We start from the raw sequence: 20,345 nt of genomic DNA on the forward strand, positions 1-20,345 counted from the left end.
CCTCCCCACCGCGCCGCCTCCAGGCGGGCTGCCGAGGACGACGAGAGAAGGGGAACGACAACGGGAGGCTCGCAGAACGATAATGTGTCCCCTCAGAGGCGCGCCCACAACCCCTTCCGTCCCCTCCGGCGCCTTACAACACGTGGGGGATCACCTCTGACCGCGCCAAGATGGCGGCGCCCGCATCCCGGAGATGCGGGAGTGGGTGGTACGTAGTGAACAGGAAGTGACGCCATGGCGCCAGGCGCGCAGGGGCCGGGCAGCGGAAGGCGGCGGGCGCCATCTTTGTTGCGGTCGATGCCGGCGGAGAAGATGGCGCTGGACGGGCCCGAGCAGGTGGGGCCGGGCCGGGCCGGGCCGGGCTGGGCTGGGAATGCGGGCAGGCGGGAGAGGGGCTCGGGGCGCTCCGTGCGGCCCCACAGCTCTGCTGCGGCCCGCTCTGCCCCGGGCATGGCCGCGCCGTGACTCGGCGGGTCTCGCCTCGGCCTCCTCAGGAGGATGCGGGGCCAGGCACGGCGGGATTGTGAGGGTGGGGGGGAGGGAAGGGGGGATCCAGGAGGGACCAAGGTGGGAATTGGGGACCAGGGGGCAGAGGATGGAGGGGAAGGGAAAAGGGAGACTCAGGACCCGGGTGGGGGGGACTGGGGTTCGGGGATCAGAGTAAACTGGATCCAGAACCCGGGTCGAGGGCGTCGAGAGGGGAATTGGGGATCGCAGGGATAGAGCATGGAAAAAAAGGGACCCAGGAGAGATCTGAGGAGAATTGGGAACCGGGGGGCAGAGGATGTGGGGGAGGGAAAGGGGGGTCCGCGACCCGGCCCACGGGAGGCAGGGTGGGTTCGGGGGTCGGTGCCACTGAGCTGTGCTCTCTCCCAGATGGAGATGGACGATGGGAAGGGCGGCTCGGGGCTGCGGCAGTACTACCTGTCCAAGATCGAGGAGCTGCAGGTGAGCCCTGTCCTGCCTGGGGACACCAGGGCTGTGTGGCCGTGTCCCCACAGCTGCCACCATAACGGTGCCAGCGCTGGTGCCCAGGCTGGGTTTAGCTGAGCCCAAGGGCTCATCCGGGCTCTGCCCCCACAGCTCATCGTGAACGAGAAGAGCCAGAACCTGCGGCGGCTGCAGGCGCAGAGGAACGAGCTGAACGCCAAGGGTATGGCCTGCAAACCTTCCTCCTGCTCCTCCTCCTCCTCCTCACTGGGGGCTGCTGTGCCCCCTGTGCTGCCCCTCTGCCCCAGGCAGGGGCTGGTGCTGAGCTCTGTCCCTCCCCGCAGTGCGGCTGCTGCGGGAGGAGCTGCAGCTGCTGCAGGAGCAGGGATCCTACGTGGGAGAGGTGGTGAGAGCCATGGACAAGAAGAAAGTGCTCGTCAAGGTGCGAGGCCGAGCTGTCCCGAGGGTGGTCAGGGCTGGGGTGGGGGCTGAGAGAGCCTGTGAGCTCGTGAGGGGTCATTGCAAGTGTGAGCATGAGCTGGGGGGTGTGACATTTCAGGGATGTGGAGTGGGAGCTCTTTGTCTGGAGGAGCACGTTGGGATGGCTCTGCTGGGCCCAGATCTTCCCCAGGCTGCTGAGAGGCAGGAGGGGCCAGGAGGTGGTGGTTGAGCTCCCTGGCTCCTTCTTCCTGCTCCGAGCAAGTGGTGGATATTGGGCACAAAGCAGGGAACTTCCCAGAGAAATGACTCACAGTGACATCTCTGCCTTCCAGGTGCACCCTGAGGGGAAGTTTGTGGTGGACGTGGACAAGAACATCGACATCAACGACGTGAGGATTCTGGGGCTGTGGGAGGGGTCCCGACTGGTCCCCCAGGGCTGGCAGGGACACCGATGCCCCCTGTGTGTCCCCACAGGTGACCCCAAACTGCCGCGTGGCCCTGCGGAACGACAGCTACACCCTGCACAAGATCCTGCCCAACAAGGTGGACCCGCTGGTGTCCCTGATGATGGTGGAGAAGGTCCCGGACTCCACGTACGAGATGATCGGAGGCCTGGACAAGCAGATCAAGGAGATCAAGGAAGTGATCGAGCTGCCCGTGAAGCACCCGGAGCTCTTCGAGGCGCTGGGCATCGCCCAGCCCAAGGCAAGTGCTGCTGGGGGGCCCTGAGGGGGTGTCCCCATGTCCCCTTCGGGGTCTGATGTGTCTTGTGTGGCCCTTTCAGGGGGTGCTGCTCTACGGCCCCCCCGGCACAGGCAAGACCTTGCTGGCCAGGGCCGTGGCCCATCACACCGACTGCACCTTCATCCGCGTGTCGGGCTCCGAGCTGGTGCAGAAGTTCATCGGGGAAGGTAAGAGGTGGTCTAGGGGGGCACAGGTGACATCAGGGCTGTCCCCCTGGGTGGTCACAGTGCCAGGCTCAGCCCTGTGACCCCGCAGGTGCCCGCATGGTGCGGGAGCTGTTCGTGATGGCCCGGGAACACGCGCCCTCCATCATCTTCATGGATGAGATCGACTCCATCGGCTCGTCCCGCCTGGAGGGCGGCTCTGGCGGGGACAGCGAGGTGCAGCGCACCATGCTGGAGCTCCTCAACCAGCTCGACGGCTTCGAGGCCACCAAGAACATCAAGGTAGGAGGGTGCCAGCCCTGCCTGGGGACGGGGACGTGTCCTGCCGGCCCCGCAGTGGTGACAGCCGCTGTCCCCGTGCAGGTGATCATGGCCACGAACCGCATCGACATCCTGGACTCGGCTTTGCTGCGCCCCGGCCGCATCGACAGGAAGATCGAGTTCCCCCCTCCCAACGAGGAGGTACGTGGAGGGTGAGGGTCCTCCCCTGCTCTCCCTGGCCCCTGCTGTCCCCCATTCTCATGGCTCTAACCCCCACTGCTCCAGGCCCGCCTGGACATCCTCAAGATCCACTCCCGCAAAATGAACCTGACGCGGGGCATCAACCTGCGCAAGATCGCGGAGCTGATGCCGGGGGCGTCGGGCGCGGAGGTGAAGGTGAGCTGGGGGCACTGAGGACACTGGGGGGCTCTGGGGTGGCACTGGGGGGCACTGGGGAGCGGTGTGTGACAGCCTGTCCCCCTCAGGGCGTGTGCACAGAAGCAGGAATGTACGCGCTGAGGGAGAGGAGGGTGCACGTCACGCAGGAGGACTTTGAAATGGCTGTGGCCAAGGTAAGTTGGGGGGTGGGGGGGAGGGAAAACGAGGTGATGGTGGGGTTTGGTGGCACAAAGTGTCCTGGGCACTGTCTGCCAGCACTTGAGAGCTGCAGGGCTTGGAGGGGGTTCGGCACTGGGGACAAACAACAGCATTGTTTGCTGTCAGTGATGTGGAAGAGGCTGATGGGGCCCAGCCAGTCAGGCTGCTGTGCCTTCCTGGTGCAGGGCTGAGGTCTGGTGTTTTGGGGGGTTGTTAGCACCCAGTCTGGGGGCTGCACGCTGCAGCCAACCCTTCCCCCATCCCCACCCAGGTGATGCAGAAGGACAGCGAGAAGAACATGTCAATCAAGAAGCTGTGGAAGTAACGGTGGGGCTGGAGCTGCTCTGTGTGTGCTGTCACTTGAATAAAGCGCAACTGAGGCCAGGCCTGGGCACTGATTGGGGGGCAGGGTGGGGCCAGGACTCGACACAGACCCTCCCCTAGAGCTGCAGGACTCAACACACCCCCACAGTGCTGCTGCTAACTGGTTTTATTAGAAAATATCCAAAATAGACAAAAAAAAAAAAAGGTTACACGAGAGGCAGAGCAGGCACCCCTGAGCCTGGGAACACCCTGGGAATATGTAAACGCCCCCCCTCCCCTCGGGAGCCTGCAGGTGGGGGGCCAAGGCACTTCAAGGGAACTGGCAGGGGCTGGCAGTGGTCCCCTCTCTCCCCCCAGTTATCTCCAGTTCTTGGTGCCCGGTGACCCCACTGCCCCCAGGCTCCTGTGGGCAGAGCTACCCTGTCTGCCCCCTCAAAACGCATCACTAATTATGTAAAACAGGGGGGAGGGGGTGGAGGAATGAACTGATTGTCAAACACTTAACCTGAACCCTTGGAGCACACCCTGAGCTCCCTGCAGAGCCCAGGCCACGAGTGCAGGGAAGAGGAACTCAATATATTAATCAAATACAAACCCACTGTACAAAACACTTCCTTTTTTTTTTTTTTTTTTTTTTTTTTTTGTGTGTGTGTTCTTTTTTTTATATAAAACCTGTTCACAAAAATAGTGCAAAACGTCGGGCACCGGCGGGGCCGGGCGGGCGGGGCTGGCGTTTGGAATGACAAACTTTGGTTGAAGAGGGGCAGGGCTGGGCCTGCTGGGCTCAGGGAGGGGCTTGGCAGCACCTCCCCCTCGGCACGGGCAGCTCTTCCCGGCTCCCGGAGGTTTTTGGGCAGCGGGAGGGGCTCTAAGGGAGGGGCGAGGGGCGCGATGCAAAGCAGGAGGAGGAGGGGGCGTTACTGTGGGGCTTTGGGGGGACAGGGTATCCCCCTCTGCGCTCTGCCCGGGGCCAGAACTTCCCGGCCCGGTGGAGCCCAGGGGTGTGAGCAGATCCCAGTCCCTCCAGGCACGTCGGGTTTGTGCAAGTGCTGTTTGATTCCAGTAAGTACCGTCAGGCTCAGGCAGCAGCGAGAGAGGAGGAGCCCCCGAGCCCCAACCCGCCCTTTAGGTGAGGCGGATCCCGAGCACTTGTTCCAGTTCCTGCCGGCGCTGCTGGACCTGGAGGAGAGCAGGGCGGTCAGAGGGATCCCCTCGGTGCCATCCCAACCCCCCCTGCACCCCCAGGAGCCCACCTTGGCAAAGATGTGTCTGCCCACAGCCTCCTGCGCCCAGGGCTGCTGGTAGAACTCCGCCCGCCGCTCCTCCTCGGGGTTCCCGATCACATCCGTGATGATCTGAGCAACACACGGGGTGGGAGCCACAGGGAATGAGCACCAGGCATGGACCCAAACCCCCTCCCTCTGCCCAGCACCAGGGTTTGAGAATGATGGAATTGTTAAGGTTGGAAAAGAGCTTTAAGATCATCAGGTCCAACCATCAACTCATAACTAAACCAAACTAAACCCAAGAGCCACATGCACACGTTTTCGAACACTTCCAGGGATGGTGACTCCACCACTGCCCTGGACAGCCTGGGCCAGGGCTGGACAGCCTTTTCCATGGAGAAATTTTTCCTAATATCCAACTTAACCCTCCCCTGGCAATACCTCCCCTTTACCTTGAGGTCCCTCCTCTGGGATTTGATCCATTCCTGGATGAAATCCTGTGGGTTGTTGCTGAAGCTCAGCATGAAATCCCTCTGTGTCTTCAGCTGGTTGATGGATTCGATGGTCTCATGAATCTGGGGAGAGGAGAGGGGTGAGAGGGAGCTGTGTCCCCCCCCAAACAAGACATCACCACGCTGCCCCCAGCTCTGCAGGGCTGTCCCCTGGCAGTGCCCCCCACCTTGGCATCCAGAGAGGCGATTTCCTGCTGGTTGGTGGTGGAAGCCAGGAAATTGCTCATCTGAGCCTTCAGGGGATCATCCACCTCCACATCGATGTCGTAGCAGGCAGTCTTCTTCTGGTCATTGGGGTCCACGCTGGGAGGACACGGGGTGTTGGCAGGGGGGGGGGCCCTCCTCAGCCTCCACCCTGCTGTGGGGCTGGATTGACCCCCAGACTGCCCCAAGGAACCCCCAGATTTGTTTGGCTGATTCTTCCCCTCGTGGGTGACCCGTGCTCACTGTTCCTTTGGGATGGAGACCTCAAGAAGCCTCCTGGCCCTCCCCTCCCCAGAGCCTGGGGGCACTGCCCAGCCCAGTGCCCACCCCACAGAGCCCCCCAGCCCTGGGAATGCTGCCCATCCCACTGCCCCCCACCTGATGGTGTGGTTGATGATGATGGGATCCGGGTGCTGCAGGAGCCCCGCCAGCTTCATGGGGATCTCGGAGAAGCGCATGCGGATGCAGTTGAAGATCTGGAGGGGCAAAGCAGAGACTTTGCTGCCCATGGCAGGCACTCCTGCCACCTGTCCAGGCAGGTGGGTGGATCCCCAGCCCTGGTTTGAGCGTGGCAAGGTGAGGGATGCAAACCAGAGCCTGGGGAAGAGGTAAATGGAGGCTGGGCAGATTGGAGAGTCTGTGACAGCCGGGGAAGAGGCTTTTCCTGGCTGGAGTGGGTGGGAAGGGCGTTTTCCCCCATCCCAGGTGTGGTACCTGGCGGAAGTAGCGGTTGCAGTTGATGTACTCCTTCTCGTGGCTGTCCTGCAGCTTGTTGTGCTTGATGTAGAGCCAGAGGGCCTGCATGATGCTGGCACGGGTCTGGGTGTGCACCCCCAGCAGCCGGGCCAGGCGGGGGTCCAGCTTGTACTGCGGGGGCTGCAGGGACACAGGGGGCAGTCACGGAGTCACCGAGGTTGGGAAAGCCCTCCCAGATCTCCCAGTCCAACCTGTGAGCCACCCCCACCTTGTCACCCCACCCACCACCTCCCTGGGCAGCTCATCCCAATGTTTAACAACCCCTTCCATGACGAAATTCCTTTTGATGCCCAAAGAAGTGTGTGGGGGGTCTGTCTGGCACTGGGGAGGCCCCTCTGAGCAGGGAGTCCCACCCAGCCCCCATGTCACCACAGGCTGTGGGTCGGTCCCAGAGCTCCCTGTGCTCCCCTCCATGATCCCTGCACCCCCAGGGCCATACCTGGTGATCCAACATGAGCAGCAGAGTGCACTTCACGTTGACATCCCCGGGACGCTTCACCTGGAAGCCGTCGGTCTCCTGGGTCGTGGGCATCCGGTGCCACTGCCACGCCAAGGGGACACCGGGTCAATCCAGGACCAGGACAAGCCACCAGGAGCCCGCCTCTGGCAGCTCCTGGGAGTCTCATCCCAGGGGGTGACACCCAGTCCAGCTGGATGTGCTCCAGCCCAGCGATGGAGTAGCATTTTGGATGGGCTGGGGCAGTTCCAGCCCCGAGTGCTTGAGGTCAAGGGCTCCAACAGCTCCTGGAGCCAGTGCAGGATCAATCCTGCCCCAGCCACTGCAGGGGACGCACATCAGAGCTGCTCACAATCCCACGTGTGGAGGGGATTCCACCACCACAGAACTCAGCGTTTCCCACAGGAAAAAGCACGAGCTGGGTCCAGGCAGGAGCACCCAAGAAAGGTCTGATCCCACTCACAGTGTTTAATCTCCTTGAGGACCTTCCAGCAAGGCTGACGGGCAAGAGGGGCAGCCCCTTCTTCCCACATGGCACCAGATGTGTGTGGATGAGCCTCCTGAGTGGCATCATCACCCTTTTGGGGGCCTCACTGTGCTAACCTGGGGGTCCCAGGGCTGCCTCTGGAGCCACATCCTCGCTGCAGCCCCACAACTCCTGGCTCTGGCTGCAGCCTTTGCAGGGTTAGCAGCAGCAGCTGCTGCCAGGAACCAGCACCCAGGGAAGAAAATGCAGCCCCTAAACTCGAGCCTGGAAAGCAGCTGAGGAGGGTTTGGCACCCCCTGGCACACAGAAACACCTTGCCCACCCCTCTCTTGCAGCAGGACTCGCCCCTGGGCTGGGGGAGCTGAGCACCCAGAGGGGAAGCAGCAGCAGGACCACCTCGTGTCTCCTGCTGGGATCTCCCCTCGTGCCTCACCTCCACCAGATGGTTGTCTGGGCCATACAGCTCCTTGTCCAGCTCGATGACGAGGCTCTTGAAGAAGGAGGAGAACTTCCTCTTCTGCTTGCTGGGCTGCAAACAGAGCAGCACAGACTTGTCTGACTCCCCAGCCAGGGAGGGCCCCAGCCCACACCCACCTCCAGCCTCTGGAGCAGGGCTGTGTCCATCCCAGACAGAGCTCTTGGCTCACAGCACCAGCCCTTCATCCCTCCTGGATCCTTAGGGATCAGCACTCCTCCCACCACTCCATCCCTCCTGGATCCTTAGGGATCAGCACTCCTCCCACCACTCCATCCCTCCTGGATCCTTAGGGATCAGCACTCCTCCCATCACTCCATCCCTCCTGGATCCTTGTGGATCAGCACTGCTCCCATCACTCCATCCCTCCTGGATCCTTGTGGATCAGCACTGCTCCCATCACTCCATCCCTCCTGGATCCTTACATCCTCCAGCAGTTTGCCCTCCACACGCAGCTCCCAGGAGGCCACACGCTCACCCCCCTCTCCCTCTTCCTTGGCCGGGGTGAAAGTGTTGGAGATGTAAATCCTCAGCTTCCTCTTTTGCTGTGGAATGGGAAAACCAGAGGGTGAGGATGACTGGAGTGAGAGGGCCACTGCAACACCCAAGTTCTACTTCTGCATGAGAGGGAATGGTCTCGAGTTTGCACGGGGGAGGTTTTAAAATTAAATTAGATTAATTATTACATTAAATATTAGGGAAAACTTATTCCCAGAAAGGCTTGTAAAGCACTGGAAGAGGCTGCCCAGGGCACAGGTAGAGTCACCATCCCTGGAACTGTCCAAAAGATGCGTGGACATGGCACCTGGGGACATGTTTTAGTGGTGGTGCCGGGCTGACGGTTGGACTTGGTGGTCTTAGAGGTTTATTCCCAACCTTGCCAACGCTGTGATCCCAGGATCCCGTGGTTTGCAGCCCCCACCCCTCCCAGGCAGGGCTGCCACGCACCGTCAGGGGTTTCTTTATGGCCTCCTGGATCTCCATCCTCTTCCGAGCGATGGTTTGGTCCAGCTTGCGCTCGAAGGCCAGGAGGTCCATGTAGGCCTGGGATTCTGGGACCAGCTCCCGGATCTGGCACGTGGAAAGGGTCAGTCCCTCGAGTGCTGGCGTGGGGCTGGATCCCCCCCACAGCCCCAGCAGCGCAGCCAGTGCTGGGCTGACACACCAAGCAGCAAGCCCAGCACAACAGCACCAGCTTTTCTTCTTGTAAGCAAAGGCTGCAGCCCTGCAAAGCTCTCCCCAGATCAGCTCAGAGCCTGCCACAGGCATGAAATGAATCCCTGGCTTGTCAGGAGGGACCTCCAGGAAAGGCTTAGGGTCCTCCTGAGGTCCCCACCCCAAGTCACTGCTGTTCCCTGCTTGCTCTAAGTCTTGCTTGTCCAACTTAACACACCCCAAACGGCTCCTGCCACCCCAGAGGAAGAGACAGAAATATTCCAGGTCAGTTTGGGACTGCAATGCCCAGTGGGCAGGAGGCAGCTCAGTAGATCCTCCTCTTGTGGGGACCCCCTCACCCCCCTGCAGCAGCTCAGCTCCACGTGCCCAACACCAAGGTGTCACTCACCCTCTGTGGCAGCACCTTGTCAGCCATCTTCCTCCTTTTCACCCTGCAAAGGCACAGAGACAGGCAAAAAACACAACCCTGCAGCACCCACAGGACATCCCACTGCCTGCCTGGTGTGGGGCTGGGTATTGGGAAAAGGTTCTTCCCCCACAGGGTGGTTGGCACTGAACAGGCTCCCCAGGGCAGTGGGCACAGCCCCAAGGCTGCCAGAGCTCCAGGAGGGTTTGGACAACGCTCTGAGGGACAGGAGGGGGGATTGTTGGGGTGTCTGTGCAGGGATTGAATGGTCCTTGTGGGTCCCTCCCCACTCAGGATACTCCTGATGACTGTGGGAGAAAGGTGTGGGATGTCAGAGCCTGTCACCAGGGGAGGAAATCCAGACCTCAGTTTGCTTTGCTGCTGCAGGGCAGGAGCAGGGGGAGGTGGGAAAGGCAAAGCCATGGTTTCAGGACAGTGTTCCCGAGTTTTTCTTTCTGGGAACAGCCATCACAATCTCCCAGGGCTGCAAACCAAAGCCCACTGCCCGAAAGTCACTTAAAACCAGCTTAAAACAAACCAGCCTTGCCACAGTGGGACCAAAATCCTGGTGGGCAGAGGGAGCAAGGTGGTCTCCAGAGCCACAGCAGCTGCTCAGAGCCAGCTCAGCTCAGCCCACCCTGCACACTCCAGGCTCCCCACCAGCCTGAGCCCACCCTGGTGCCCTCCCCAAGCTCCTGTCAGTGCCTGGACACAGCAGGGAACACTCTCCTCCCGCTGTGCTGCACAGGACACGGGGCAGAGTCCAGCAGCACAGGGCAGTCCTGTTCCTCTGGCAGCAGGATAACCCATGTGGGACTTGGTGCTGCCACCCTGAGGGGCCCAAGGGGCAACAGGCTGGCCCCAGGAGGACATCTGGGAGGGGTCAGAGCCCCTGCTGGAGCTCTTCCTGCCACACAAACACCTCCTGTTCCCCCCCCATCAGCAGCTGGCAGCTCCTAATCCCCGGATCTGCAGCCAGCCGGGAGCAAGGACAGCCGGTCAGCCAGGCATGGCTGATCCCAGAGCCCGGCCCTGGGCTATGGGGACACAGTATGTGGCTGCTGACATCACTGCTGGGACAAGCTGCTCCCTGCCCTTAATCCCCAGCTCGCCCTGGAGCACCTGTGGGAGGCACAGCCCACTGTGGTGCCCGGAGAGGGATCCTGGAGGAGGGAATGGGACCTGAGCATCCATGAGCACCAAGGGATGCTGCCCCAAGGAACAGCTCCCAGTTTAATCAAGAAGCCCTCACGGAAAACAGGAGCAGCAGAGGGATTAGTGGTGTTATAAACAAGCAAGGAGCCGCTGGCACAACCCCCACGGACAGTCCTGCCCAGATTGCAGCTCCTGGGAGCATCCCTACAACCTACAACCCCCCTGCTGTGCTTCCAGCCACGTCTGTGCCTGCCAGAGCCTGGACAGACCCCCATGAGGAGGAGACAGGCACAGACACACACCATGAGGCTCTTTGGTTACTGCTGTGGAGAGCAGAGTGCGAGGAGGCTGCAAACTGAGTCACCTTGGCCCCATCCCCAGCTTCACTGTCACAAAATATCCCATTCCCGAGCTCAGGCAGGATCCCCCCTGCCTGTAGTGCCAGTCTGGGGGAAATCTCTGCAGCAGGGCAGGGTGCTGGGGGTCTGTGCATGACATGACAGTTGTCAGACACTTCAGTAGGGACCTAGAGAGGTTTGGGGATCTTAAAGACAGTCAAACAGCTACTGAACACAGCCCTGGGCACCCTGCCCTAAATTAAATTCATCTTTTTCTACCTTGGTATCTGCAGGGATATCTCACTGAATAAATACATGTTTCTGAGACAGGGCTCTCCTGTGGCCTGGAGAGTTTCACAGCAGATCTTCCTGTGACTAAGTGACTGGGGCTGGCTTTAACAACACAGCTCGTGGCTGCAGTTCAGATGTAAAGCAGCACAACACGAGGGAAGACAAAAACAGGATTCGTTTGGAAGCAGCGATGCAGCATCCTTTCAGTAGAGATTAGTTAGTCCTGGGAACAGGCAAGGACAGATTGGAGCAGCCTGGGACAGTGGAAGGTGTCCCTGCCCATGGCAGGGCGTGGAACTGGATGGGCTTTAAGGTCCCTCCCAACCCAAACCATTCCACGAAGCCCAACCAGGACCCAGCAGGACAACCCGCCCTCCTCCTGCCTCCCTGGAGCAGAGCGTTCCAGCCCCTTACCCTCTCCTCTGGCTGGCCATGGGTGGCTGTGCCTGGGGGGTCAGCAGGCGCTTCCTGAAGGGATCCATCATGGATTGGGGCAGGCCGGGCCTCATCGGGGAGGCTGCTCCGTACGGGGGGGCTCCAGGAGGTCCCACCTGCAGCCCTGCCATGGGCATCCTGCCTCCGGGGGGCATCCCAGGGCGCTGGTGGGAAGAGAGGAGCGTTAAACACTGCCCTGCACAGGCCTGACCTCGGCTGGGTCCTGCCAACCACTCCCCTCCGCCTCCTTCCCCAGGAGAGATCTCCGAGGGTTCATCCCGCAAGGACAAGGCGGCGAGGAGGGAATGACAGCAGGAGCTGCAGCCTTTCCTTGCTGCAGGAAGAGCAGTGGGAAAGCAGAAGAAGCCACAGGGGAAGCGTGCCCTGCCAGCTGGCACAGGGCTGAAGCCACTCGTGGCCCGGAGCCACCAGACCTGGAGTGTCACGAGGGCACTGCCTGCAAAGCGCTACTCAAAACACTGAAACGGGGACCTAGGGAGGTTTGGGGATCTTAAAGACAGTCAAACAGCTACTGAACACAGCCCTGGGCACCCTGCCCTAAATTAGATTCATCTTTTTCTACCTCGGTATCTGCTGGGATATCTCACTAAATAAATACATGTTTCTGAGACAGGGCTCTCCTGTGGCCTGGAGAGTTTCACAGCAGATCTTCCTGTGACTAAGTGGCTGGGGCTGGCTTTAACAACACAGCTGGTGGCTGCAGTTCAGATGTAAAGCAGCACAACACGAGGGAAGACACGAACTGGATTCGTCTGGAAGCAGCGATGCAGCCCGGGGACCTCGTGGGTTGTGCTGTGGGTTCCTCTCCGGAAAGCAGCACAGTGAGAGGGGGGAGCAGGGCAATCCCACTTCCTAACAGCAGGCAGGAAGAAAGCTGAGGGATGGAGGAAGCAAGAGCTCACCCCCTGCCAGCAGCCAGCTCCATCTTTCAGACAGGGAATTCAGGAGACACGACAATACCCAACTCCTGCAAGGGTTCCCAGCCCAGGGCAGCCCTGGAGCAACCCCAGAGCAGAGGTTGGGCCTCACAGGTGCCACCAGGCTTAACACCCACCACCCCACTGGGACCCTCAACAGTGGGTCACAGCACCCCACGACCCACCAGCTGCCCCCACGTGCTCCAGCCTGCTCCACCTGAGGGCTGAGCCAGCAGCTTCCCAGGATCCTTTGATCCTTGAGGCTGGGAGAGCCACCAAGCCAGCAGAGCAACATTTCTCCCCTGCCTCAGGCTCCTCAACGTGCCAGGACATCCCCTCAGCTTCTCTCCCCGTCCTGCCAGGGCACAGGACTGTGCTGTGAAGGGAGCTAGGGGAGCCACCTCCTTCCCTGCACACACAGGGATCAGTTTTGGAGCACGCCCTTGGATGCAGGAGTGGGAGCACAGGGGTTGGTCTGAAGGCAGCTGGAGCCAAAACACCCCCACCCCACCACCAGAAAACACACCCCAACCTCCCTGGAAAGCCGAGAAACACAAACCCAGGAGCCTGAGCTGCACCACGGGTGCCACAGCAAGGGGGAGATGCCGAAAAGAGCAGCCCGTTCCAGCCGGGAGCCGGGCAGCAGCGGGGCCCCAGGATTAGTGCCGCACGTGGGAGCTCAAAAACACACACACGGCACAGGCTGAGCCCGTTACACAACCAAACACGGCCCCACCGCCGCTTTGAAGAGGCACCTCCGGAGCCTGGGCTGGCTGACCTGCCCCTGCCGCAGGGCAGGAGCCTCCTCCTTCCTCCTCTGGGCTCCCAGATGTTCCTCTCCTCTCTCTCCCCTCCGGATCGGCCGCCTTTGCGCAACTCCTGTGACTGTGTCAGCACCGCCCCGGAGCCGGCAGCACCTTTTGTTTTTTTTGCCAAAAAAACCCACACAGTTTTCGGCGGGTTTATCAAGAAATCCGTTGTGGCAGGGCTGGGAGGAGGGGCAGCCCCGAGCCCCCACGCCCTCTGCGAAACCAGAAACCGCAGTAAATATTGTCCTGCCAGTTCAGCACGGAGGGCTGTGGAACCCATAACAGTGCTGACTCACCTGCAAAGGCTTCCTGGGGAACGGGAGCAGCTGTGAAACTTTTAATTTCGAGTCCCTGGGCCCCAGGAGAAGCTCAGTGTAGCGCTGAGGCTGCAAACAGAACCTGCAGCTCCCCAGAGAAGGCAGATGGCTGGCAGGGAAACCCCTGCCCTGGGTGTTTTTCAAGCCCACACGTGATCAGTGCCGAAGGAAAACTGCTTGGAGGGCGAGGGAGGTTCCCTACAGGACTACAGAGCCCCTTCCCTGCACACGGAATGCTGTTGGCAGCTTGCTTGGAGGTGGCATGGCCACAAGCAGCTCCTGGTCCTTCAGCCAGGGCAGGTCTTGTCATGCCCTGAGGTCTCTCCTATCTCCCTCTGCCACTCCATGGGTCACATTCTGATCTACCCCTAAAATGAGAGATTTGGAGGCTTGGCTGAAGTCAGCTGAGGGAGTCTTTGACAGCTCCATATCAGTGACAACACCTTCTGCAAGGTCTCCTGCATGTCCACCTGCTCTTTGGAGGGCCAGACTGCTCAGCTGAAACAATTCTGCTGGCAGGGAGAGGTTCAGCACAAGGATGAACAGATCTGTCGTACTTCAACTTTAACATCAACTCCAAAGGCACCTGAGAGCCATCAGCCACAGTTCAGCTGGCGGGGGAGTGAGTTCCAGCCCACCAGGGACCTGCATTTGATCGCTTGGATGAGCAATAAAAGGGAGGGCAGAAAGCTCCATAGGGATGTTTTTTTTCCTCTCAAGTTTACCCTCAAGCTTTTCACATTTTTAACAGAGAAGCCTCTTGGCTCAAGCAGTGACTGCACCCCTGTCCTGGGCAGGCTCAGCCTTTCACCTGCTGCCCAAAGGCTGCCACGACCCATCTCACACAAGCGCAGCCTTCAATCTCCAGCGAAGCCAGGAAGCAGCACTACAGCCCTGGGGGTGAAGCCCGTTTACAGCCCCTTCTGGAAGCCCTGGAAAACGAGCAGGATGCAGGAGGGCTTAAACTCAGGAAATTTCATTAAACCAGCTCAAACCCAGGAGTCCTCCCTCAGCTCGTTCCTGTCGAACACCCCCTGTCCCTCTGCCCACCCCTCCGGGTCCCGCCCCGTCCCCTCCCGGCCGGCGGGGCGGGCAAAGGGCAAACCGTGCAAGCTCAGCGCCGAGGAACAAGCTGGATCCCATCCAGCCTTCCCTGCGGAGCCTTTGGAAATGGGACAGAAAACAGCTTGTTTCTGCTCCCTGCCAAAGCCCAAGGAACGGATGGGGCCGGCTGCGGTTTAGCGGTTCATCCCAGGTCAGTGCGCAGGCCGCTTGCCTTTGGGGAGCTCTGCTCAGCCTCAGCCCCATCCACCGGCAGGCTGGGAGGCTTCCTGATGGATGTTCCTTGGCATGACAGGAGCCTCTGTGCCTGCCAGAGGCCCCTTCTTGAGGAAGGGCAGCCCAGAAATCGGGGGCTGGTAGCAGAGAAGCGCTAAATCACAGGATGGGTCTGCAGGAGGAAGAACGAGCTTGAAGCGAAAGCAGCAATTCTAAAAACAGCTCGAGAGCCTCTTCATCTTCCCTCCAAGGTCACAGCTCTTCCTGGCATCTCCACAGCGAGGGGGAAAGGCTCTTCCCAACACACGTCCTGTTCTGCTCCGTCCAGAGACATGTGATCCAACTTTGGACACGCTAACAAGTCAGGAAATGGGAGCCCACATCCATCCTTGCCTGGGGCTCTGGGAGCAGAGCCCTGGCCAGGCAATGGGAGCTCTTCCTGCACGTTCCTCCCCTCATGCCCAGGCAGCAGCACTTCCCATTAGGATTCAGAAACAAACCCTGTGCAAACAGGACTGGAGCTCTACATCAGGCTGGGCTCAAGGAGAGCTCAGCTGCCTAAAGCCACCACTCAGCCCAGGGCTTTGCACGGATCAGGACCCAGCACACCCCAAAAGATGCTTCCCCTTCTTTGTTTGTCCTCATCTGTGAGCAAATGCCTCTTGGGAAGGTGCCAGGAAGAGCCTGGGTTGGTGCTGGCAGGGATCTTGATCTGGGAGGTGGTGGTGCTATCAAGATGTCACTGCAGGCTGCAATCACTCCCTCAGCTCCCAGCAAGCCCCACAACTGCTCCCAAACTGCCCCATGCATCTTATCAGGCTTGGAAAAGCTGTCAGGTTTGGATATAGGAGGAGCTTCAGGAGCCAGATCACTTATCAGCTAAAAACCGTAGACAAGGAAGTAGTAAATCAAAGGGAGAAGGGCACAGCACCAGGAACAGCCTCCCAGCAGATTGAGGACACATGGTGCTGGGAATGTCTCCAGCACCAGGAGAGCTCTCTGGATCAGGACAAACCTGCCTATCCAAGGTCTCCCACCTGGAGCTGTGGATGTTACAGAAAGGAAGGTCACAGGGATCCAGATCATAACTCGGGCAGTAAAAACAGCAGCAGGAACAAGGAACAAAGGTGTTGGGTTCCTCCCCAGAGCTGCTAACCCAGCATGAGGCACAGGGGAGGAGCAGGGATGGGCGCCCGGCACAAACCCCTGCAGTGCCAAACTGCCCAGGGAGCGGCTCCTGGGAAGGTCCTGAGGAGGCACAGGGGGTGAGGGCAGCAAGTCCTGAGGATGTTGTTGTTCCCCCAGAACTTCACTGTCAGGCGGTCTCTGCTGCTGCCTCCCTCCCCCTTGCTCCAAGAGGACACTGTTCATCTGCTTTGTATCATCGCTGAAACCAACTCCAGGCTCGGGCTGTGATGAAACCTGCCTTGCAAACCCTCTCCCTTGGGAAGGGTGGGGTCATCCAGCACAAGCAGCATCCCAGCTTCCTGGATCAGCTCCAGCCCTGGCTGTTGTCTCCAGGCCCCCTTCAAGCCAATCCCAATGAGCAGGAACATTGTTCTTCTGTGCTCCCAAACTGGGTGGATTTCTCCCATTCCACATCCTCTCCGACGTGTCCAGGCCTCCCCAGCTTCCACCTGGCTCCACACCAACAACCCACACACTTCTGCAGCTCCTCCATCCCACTGCCTCCATGTATTTCTCCAGGAAGCACGACTCTGCTTTCCTTCCCACTGCCACCTGCCCAGGGATGGGATCACCAAGCTGCTTCCAGGCTTAGGATTTTCCTGAACTGCAGCAGCCTCCTGTCCCAGGAAACCAGGCTCTGTTTTGACAGCAAACCCCTTCATGGAGACACCTTATTTTGCCACCTCTGTGCACCAGTGAAGCATCAGCTTGGGGTCACTGTGAGGCAGTGAGAGCACTGCCTTCCAAGGTGCCATCTCCACAGAGACCCACACTGATCCCTGCCATGCTGTCAATCCCATAACTCGGGGAAAAACTCAGTCCTAACTCCAAAACTGGTACCTGAACAAACAGGATGGCTCCCTTCTCACTGAACTTAGTGGGACAGCACAACGTGGATGCTGGGGCTCAGCCTTGGCATCCCTGCTGCCCCAGGCACAGGGATCAGGATGGGGGATCTGCCCACAGAGCCACCCCCACACAGCCTGACAGCTCAAGCTGCTCACCCTCCTCCTGGGAAAAGCCCTCTCCTTCCTGCTCCAGGCATGGCACCAGCACCTGGCTGCCCTGGACACATCAGCTCCCAAAAGGAACTCCCAAAGGGAGTCACCCTCTAGGATTCCCCATCTGAGGCTCCAGTAAATCCCCAGCAGGCCCACAAGGATGTCAAAAGGACGAGCATATGTTTCATAATCCAGCGATTAGAGCCCCTAAGCCCTCTCCCGTGTCTCCTGGAGCCCAAATAACGCAGCTCCTCATTAAGCCGGGACTAACAAAGCCGAGGAGTCCTCCGGGCACAGCAGGGATGGCCACGGGGAGGGGAGGGGCTGTTTTTCCCAGCCTGGGAGTTGCAAAACAAAAGGGCTGACCCTCTGGATCATTTCCCTTCCCCGAGCGCAGGGATGCAGCTTGTGGCTGGGCACGGGGCCGCTCATCAGCAGCCCCAGGGCTAATCCCACAGGGAAGGGATGCCTGGGATGCATCACCCCGTGCTCCCAACACCTGCTGAGATCCCAGCCAGCAGCAGGGAGAGGGGGGAAAGCCAGCATATGCCAGCCTGTTTACCCGGCTGCTCCAGCCTGGCTCCAGCTTCCCAGCTGGATTTTGCAACCTGCCCCACGGAACGTCAGGGCAGACCCAGTGCCTGTTTGCCTCTGCCTCGAGTTATGGCCGTGGCTGAGCCAGCTCCATTCCCAACACCGGTTTTTTTGGCGTTTTTTTCAGCCTGCAGTAGGAAGTTATTTCCTCATCCTGCATTAGCGAGCCGGAATTTCCCTCAGCTTGGGCTATTTCTGAAGTTTTAATTCAGGCAAATAAGGCACAGCTCTGGAGGAGGCACCGGCGCCCGGGAGGACGTGTTGTTGCACAACTGGGCTCCTCCATTTCCAGCCTGCCCGGAAAACTCAGCCCTGCACCAGAAAACTAAGGACCGAAATAATCAGCACGAGCCTCAGAGCGCACCGACAGGCTGGGTGTGCAAGGGGGAGCAGGAGGGTATGTCAGGATATACTTCTTACTGTTGGAATATCATAGGAACACGGAATGGTTTGAGTGGGAAAGGACTTGAAAGCCCATCCAGTCCCACTCCCTGCCATGGGCAGGGACACCTTCCACCAGCCCAGGTTGCTCCGAGCCCCGTCCAACCTGGCCTGGGACACTTCCAGGAATGAGGCAACCTGTGCCAGGGCCTGCCCACCCTCACAGGGAAGAATATCCCACCTAACCCTGCCCTCTGGCAGTGGTAAGCCGTCGCTCCAGGCCCTTGTAAACATTCCTCTTACTGCCTGAAAACACTTACAAGAGATGCTCAGGCTGCAAAACGAGCGATTTGTTTGCTTTCTGAGCTGCTTTCCCCCAGCATTACCAAGCACCTGGTCTCCTCATCCACCACTTCACCACCTCTTTTTCCTTCCCGAAGATCCACGGAGAGGATACAGAGAGGACGAACACCTGCACCGCACACACCTCGTGGTTACCTCCACCTCTGCCAAGGACGCAGACAAAGTGTTCCAGGCGGTTCCCGGCCGTGGGGTGGGGTGGGATGGGATGGAGTGGGATGGGGTGGCTGCGGATCCAGACCGGGGTTCATGGTCCCCGTCGCGGGGAAGGTCCCCCCGCTGCGTGTTGGGCACGGGCCCGGACAAACTTTTACCGGGCTTTGAGACTAAAAAGTGGGAGGGTGGGAAGAAGGAGGCGTCCTGAGTGAAACGCGCAGCAAAGCGGTCCCACCGGGGCTCCGGGCGGGGGTCCCGGGCCCCGCTCGGGGCGATGCCGCCCAGGCCCGGCCACGCTGCCCCGCCAAGGCCCCGCGGGCCGGCCCAGCACCGCCACCCTCGCCAGGGCCCCTCGGAGCCCCCTCTCCCCCCTCGGTGCCCCCTCCCCGTGCTCCTCACCTGGTACTGCGCGGCGGCCGGGCCCATGGCGCGGTACCCCGGGGCGGCGGCGGCGGCGGGCGCGGGGCTGGGGCCGCGCAGCAGGGCGGTGGCGGGCCCCGGGGCCGGCGGGGCGGCGGCGGGGGGCAGCGGGCTGAGCGGGAAGGCGCCGCGGCCGGCCATGGCGGGGCCGGGCGGAGGGACCGGCCGGGAGGGAAGGAAGGAAGGAAGGAGGGACGGACGGGGAGGCCCCGGCGGAGGCTCCGCTGCGGCGGCGCCCCCGGAGCGAGTCAGCGCCAGGCGCCGCTGGCCCCGCCCCGGCCCCGGGGACACGCCCACAGGGAGCGCCCCGCCCCTGGCCACGCCCACCCCGGGTGAGGCTCCGCCCACGGGGCGGGGCTGTGTGTTTGTGTGAAATGTGTGTGATGTACATGTGTGTGTAATGTATGTGTGTGATGTACATGTGTGTGATGTACATGTGTGTGTAATGTATGTGTGTGATATACATGTGTGTGGTATACATGTGTGTGTGAAATGTGTGTGTAATGTATGTGTGTGAAATGTGTGTGTAATGTATGTGTGTAATGTATGTGTGTGATGTACATGTGTGTAATGTATGTGTGTGATGTACATGTGTGTAATGTATGTGTGTGATGTACGTGTGTGTGTAATGTACGTGTGTGTGATATACATGTGTGTGTGATGTACGTGTGTGTGATGTACACATGTGTGATGTACGTGTGTGTGATGTACATGTGTGTGTAATGTACACGTGTGTGTGTAATATACGTGTGTGTGTAATATACATGTGTGTTATGTACATGTGTGGGATGTACGTGTATGTGTAATGTATGTGTATGTGTTATATATGTGTGTGTGTAATGTACATGTGTGTGTAATGTACGTCCATAATATACATGCGTGTGATGTACATGTGTGTATAATAATGGCCAGTCTTCGCGAGCGAAGATCCGGGGAAGGTTTTTACACCTTCCAGCCTGCGCATTGGATTTTTTAGGTGAGACACAGTGTGCGCGGAACTGAGCCCACCCTTTAATCCTAAGGTTCATCTACCGGGGCCAAGCGAGCTTGGACGGTGGCAGCGAGGTCCTTAGGACGTAGGTGGGTTGCCTTTAAGGGCTAACGAGCTCCATCAGCCCGGGAGTGGCCCTGACCAGGAATCGAACCCGGGTCTCGGTGGTGATAGCGCCGCGCCCTTACCACTAGACCACCAAGGGCTCCATGTGTGTATAATGTACCTGTGCATAATATACATGTGAGTGATCTACATGTGTCTGTAATGTACACGTGTGTCATGTAGGTGTGGGTGTGTCTTTAGATGTGTAATGTGATATACACGTGTGTAATATACACGTGTGTGAAATGTACACATGTGTGTAACCTACATGTGTGTGTGAAATGTGTGTGTAATGTACATGTATGTGAGTGTCTCTAATGTGTGTGTGTAATATACACGTGTGTGTAAAATGTGTGTGTGTCTGTAATGTACATGTATGTGCGATGTACATGTGTGTAATACACCTGTGTGTGTAATGTACATGTGTG

At 59.5% G+C, this 20,345-nt stretch overlaps 3 protein-coding genes across 6 annotated transcripts in view; 1 reads left to right on the plus strand and 2 right to left on the minus strand.

The window, feature by feature from the left end:
• The first annotated feature begins 174 nt into the window (after positions 1-174).
• PSMC5 (proteasome 26S subunit, ATPase 5) lies at positions 175-4,069 on the plus strand. The gene is made up of 12 exons (XM_050327707.1): positions 175-336; positions 877-948; positions 1,084-1,153; positions 1,275-1,372; positions 1,704-1,760; positions 1,846-2,076; positions 2,156-2,282; positions 2,371-2,561; positions 2,643-2,741; positions 2,826-2,936; positions 3,026-3,112; positions 3,409-4,069. Exons 1-12 carry the CDS (start codon positions 235-237, stop codon positions 3,460-3,462), a joined length of 1,299 nt encoding a protein of 432 aa, XP_050183664.1. The 5' UTR covers positions 175-234; the 3' UTR covers positions 3,463-4,069.
• Positions 3,610-18,937, minus strand: SMARCD2 (SWI/SNF related, matrix associated, actin dependent regulator of chromatin, subfamily d, member 2). Its single transcript, XM_050327694.1, has 13 exons — positions 18,801-18,937; positions 11,359-11,543; positions 9,143-9,185; positions 8,527-8,649; positions 8,004-8,123; positions 7,537-7,632; positions 6,599-6,700; positions 6,118-6,279; positions 5,782-5,879; positions 5,367-5,502; positions 5,140-5,262; positions 4,715-4,816; positions 3,610-4,640 (listed from the first exon to the last, which is right to left on the minus strand). The coding sequence occupies exons 1-13, from the start codon at positions 18,825-18,827 to the stop codon at positions 4,587-4,589; spliced, it is 1,371 nt and encodes a 456-aa protein (XP_050183651.1). The 5' UTR covers positions 18,828-18,937; the 3' UTR covers positions 3,610-4,586.
• The window catches only part of LOC126646402 (uncharacterized), a 281,736-nt gene continuing 270,592 nt past the window's right edge, over positions 9,202-20,345 (minus strand). The window contains exons 2-3 of one of the 4 annotated variants that reach the window (XR_007630284.1): positions 11,963-18,014; positions 9,202-10,932 (exon numbers count right to left, since the gene is read on the minus strand). Coding sequence is in view for 3 of the 4 variants with exons in the window: in XM_050327741.1 (XP_050183698.1) it covers positions 12,471-13,406 (936 nt within the window). In the remaining variant the exon portion in view is untranslated. Of the gene's footprint in view, positions 10,933-11,721; positions 18,052-20,345 lie in introns of those variants that run through there. The other 3 variants (XM_050327741.1, XM_050327742.1, XM_050327740.1) reach the window with 3 other exon arrangements.

Source organism: Myiozetetes cayanensis, unplaced genomic scaffold (assembly GCF_022539395.1).
Source record: "Myiozetetes cayanensis isolate MyiCay16 unplaced genomic scaffold, myiCay2020 scf34, whole genome shotgun sequence".
In the NCBI taxonomy this organism is placed as follows: domain Eukaryota; kingdom Metazoa; phylum Chordata; class Aves; order Passeriformes; family Tyrannidae; genus Myiozetetes; species Myiozetetes cayanensis.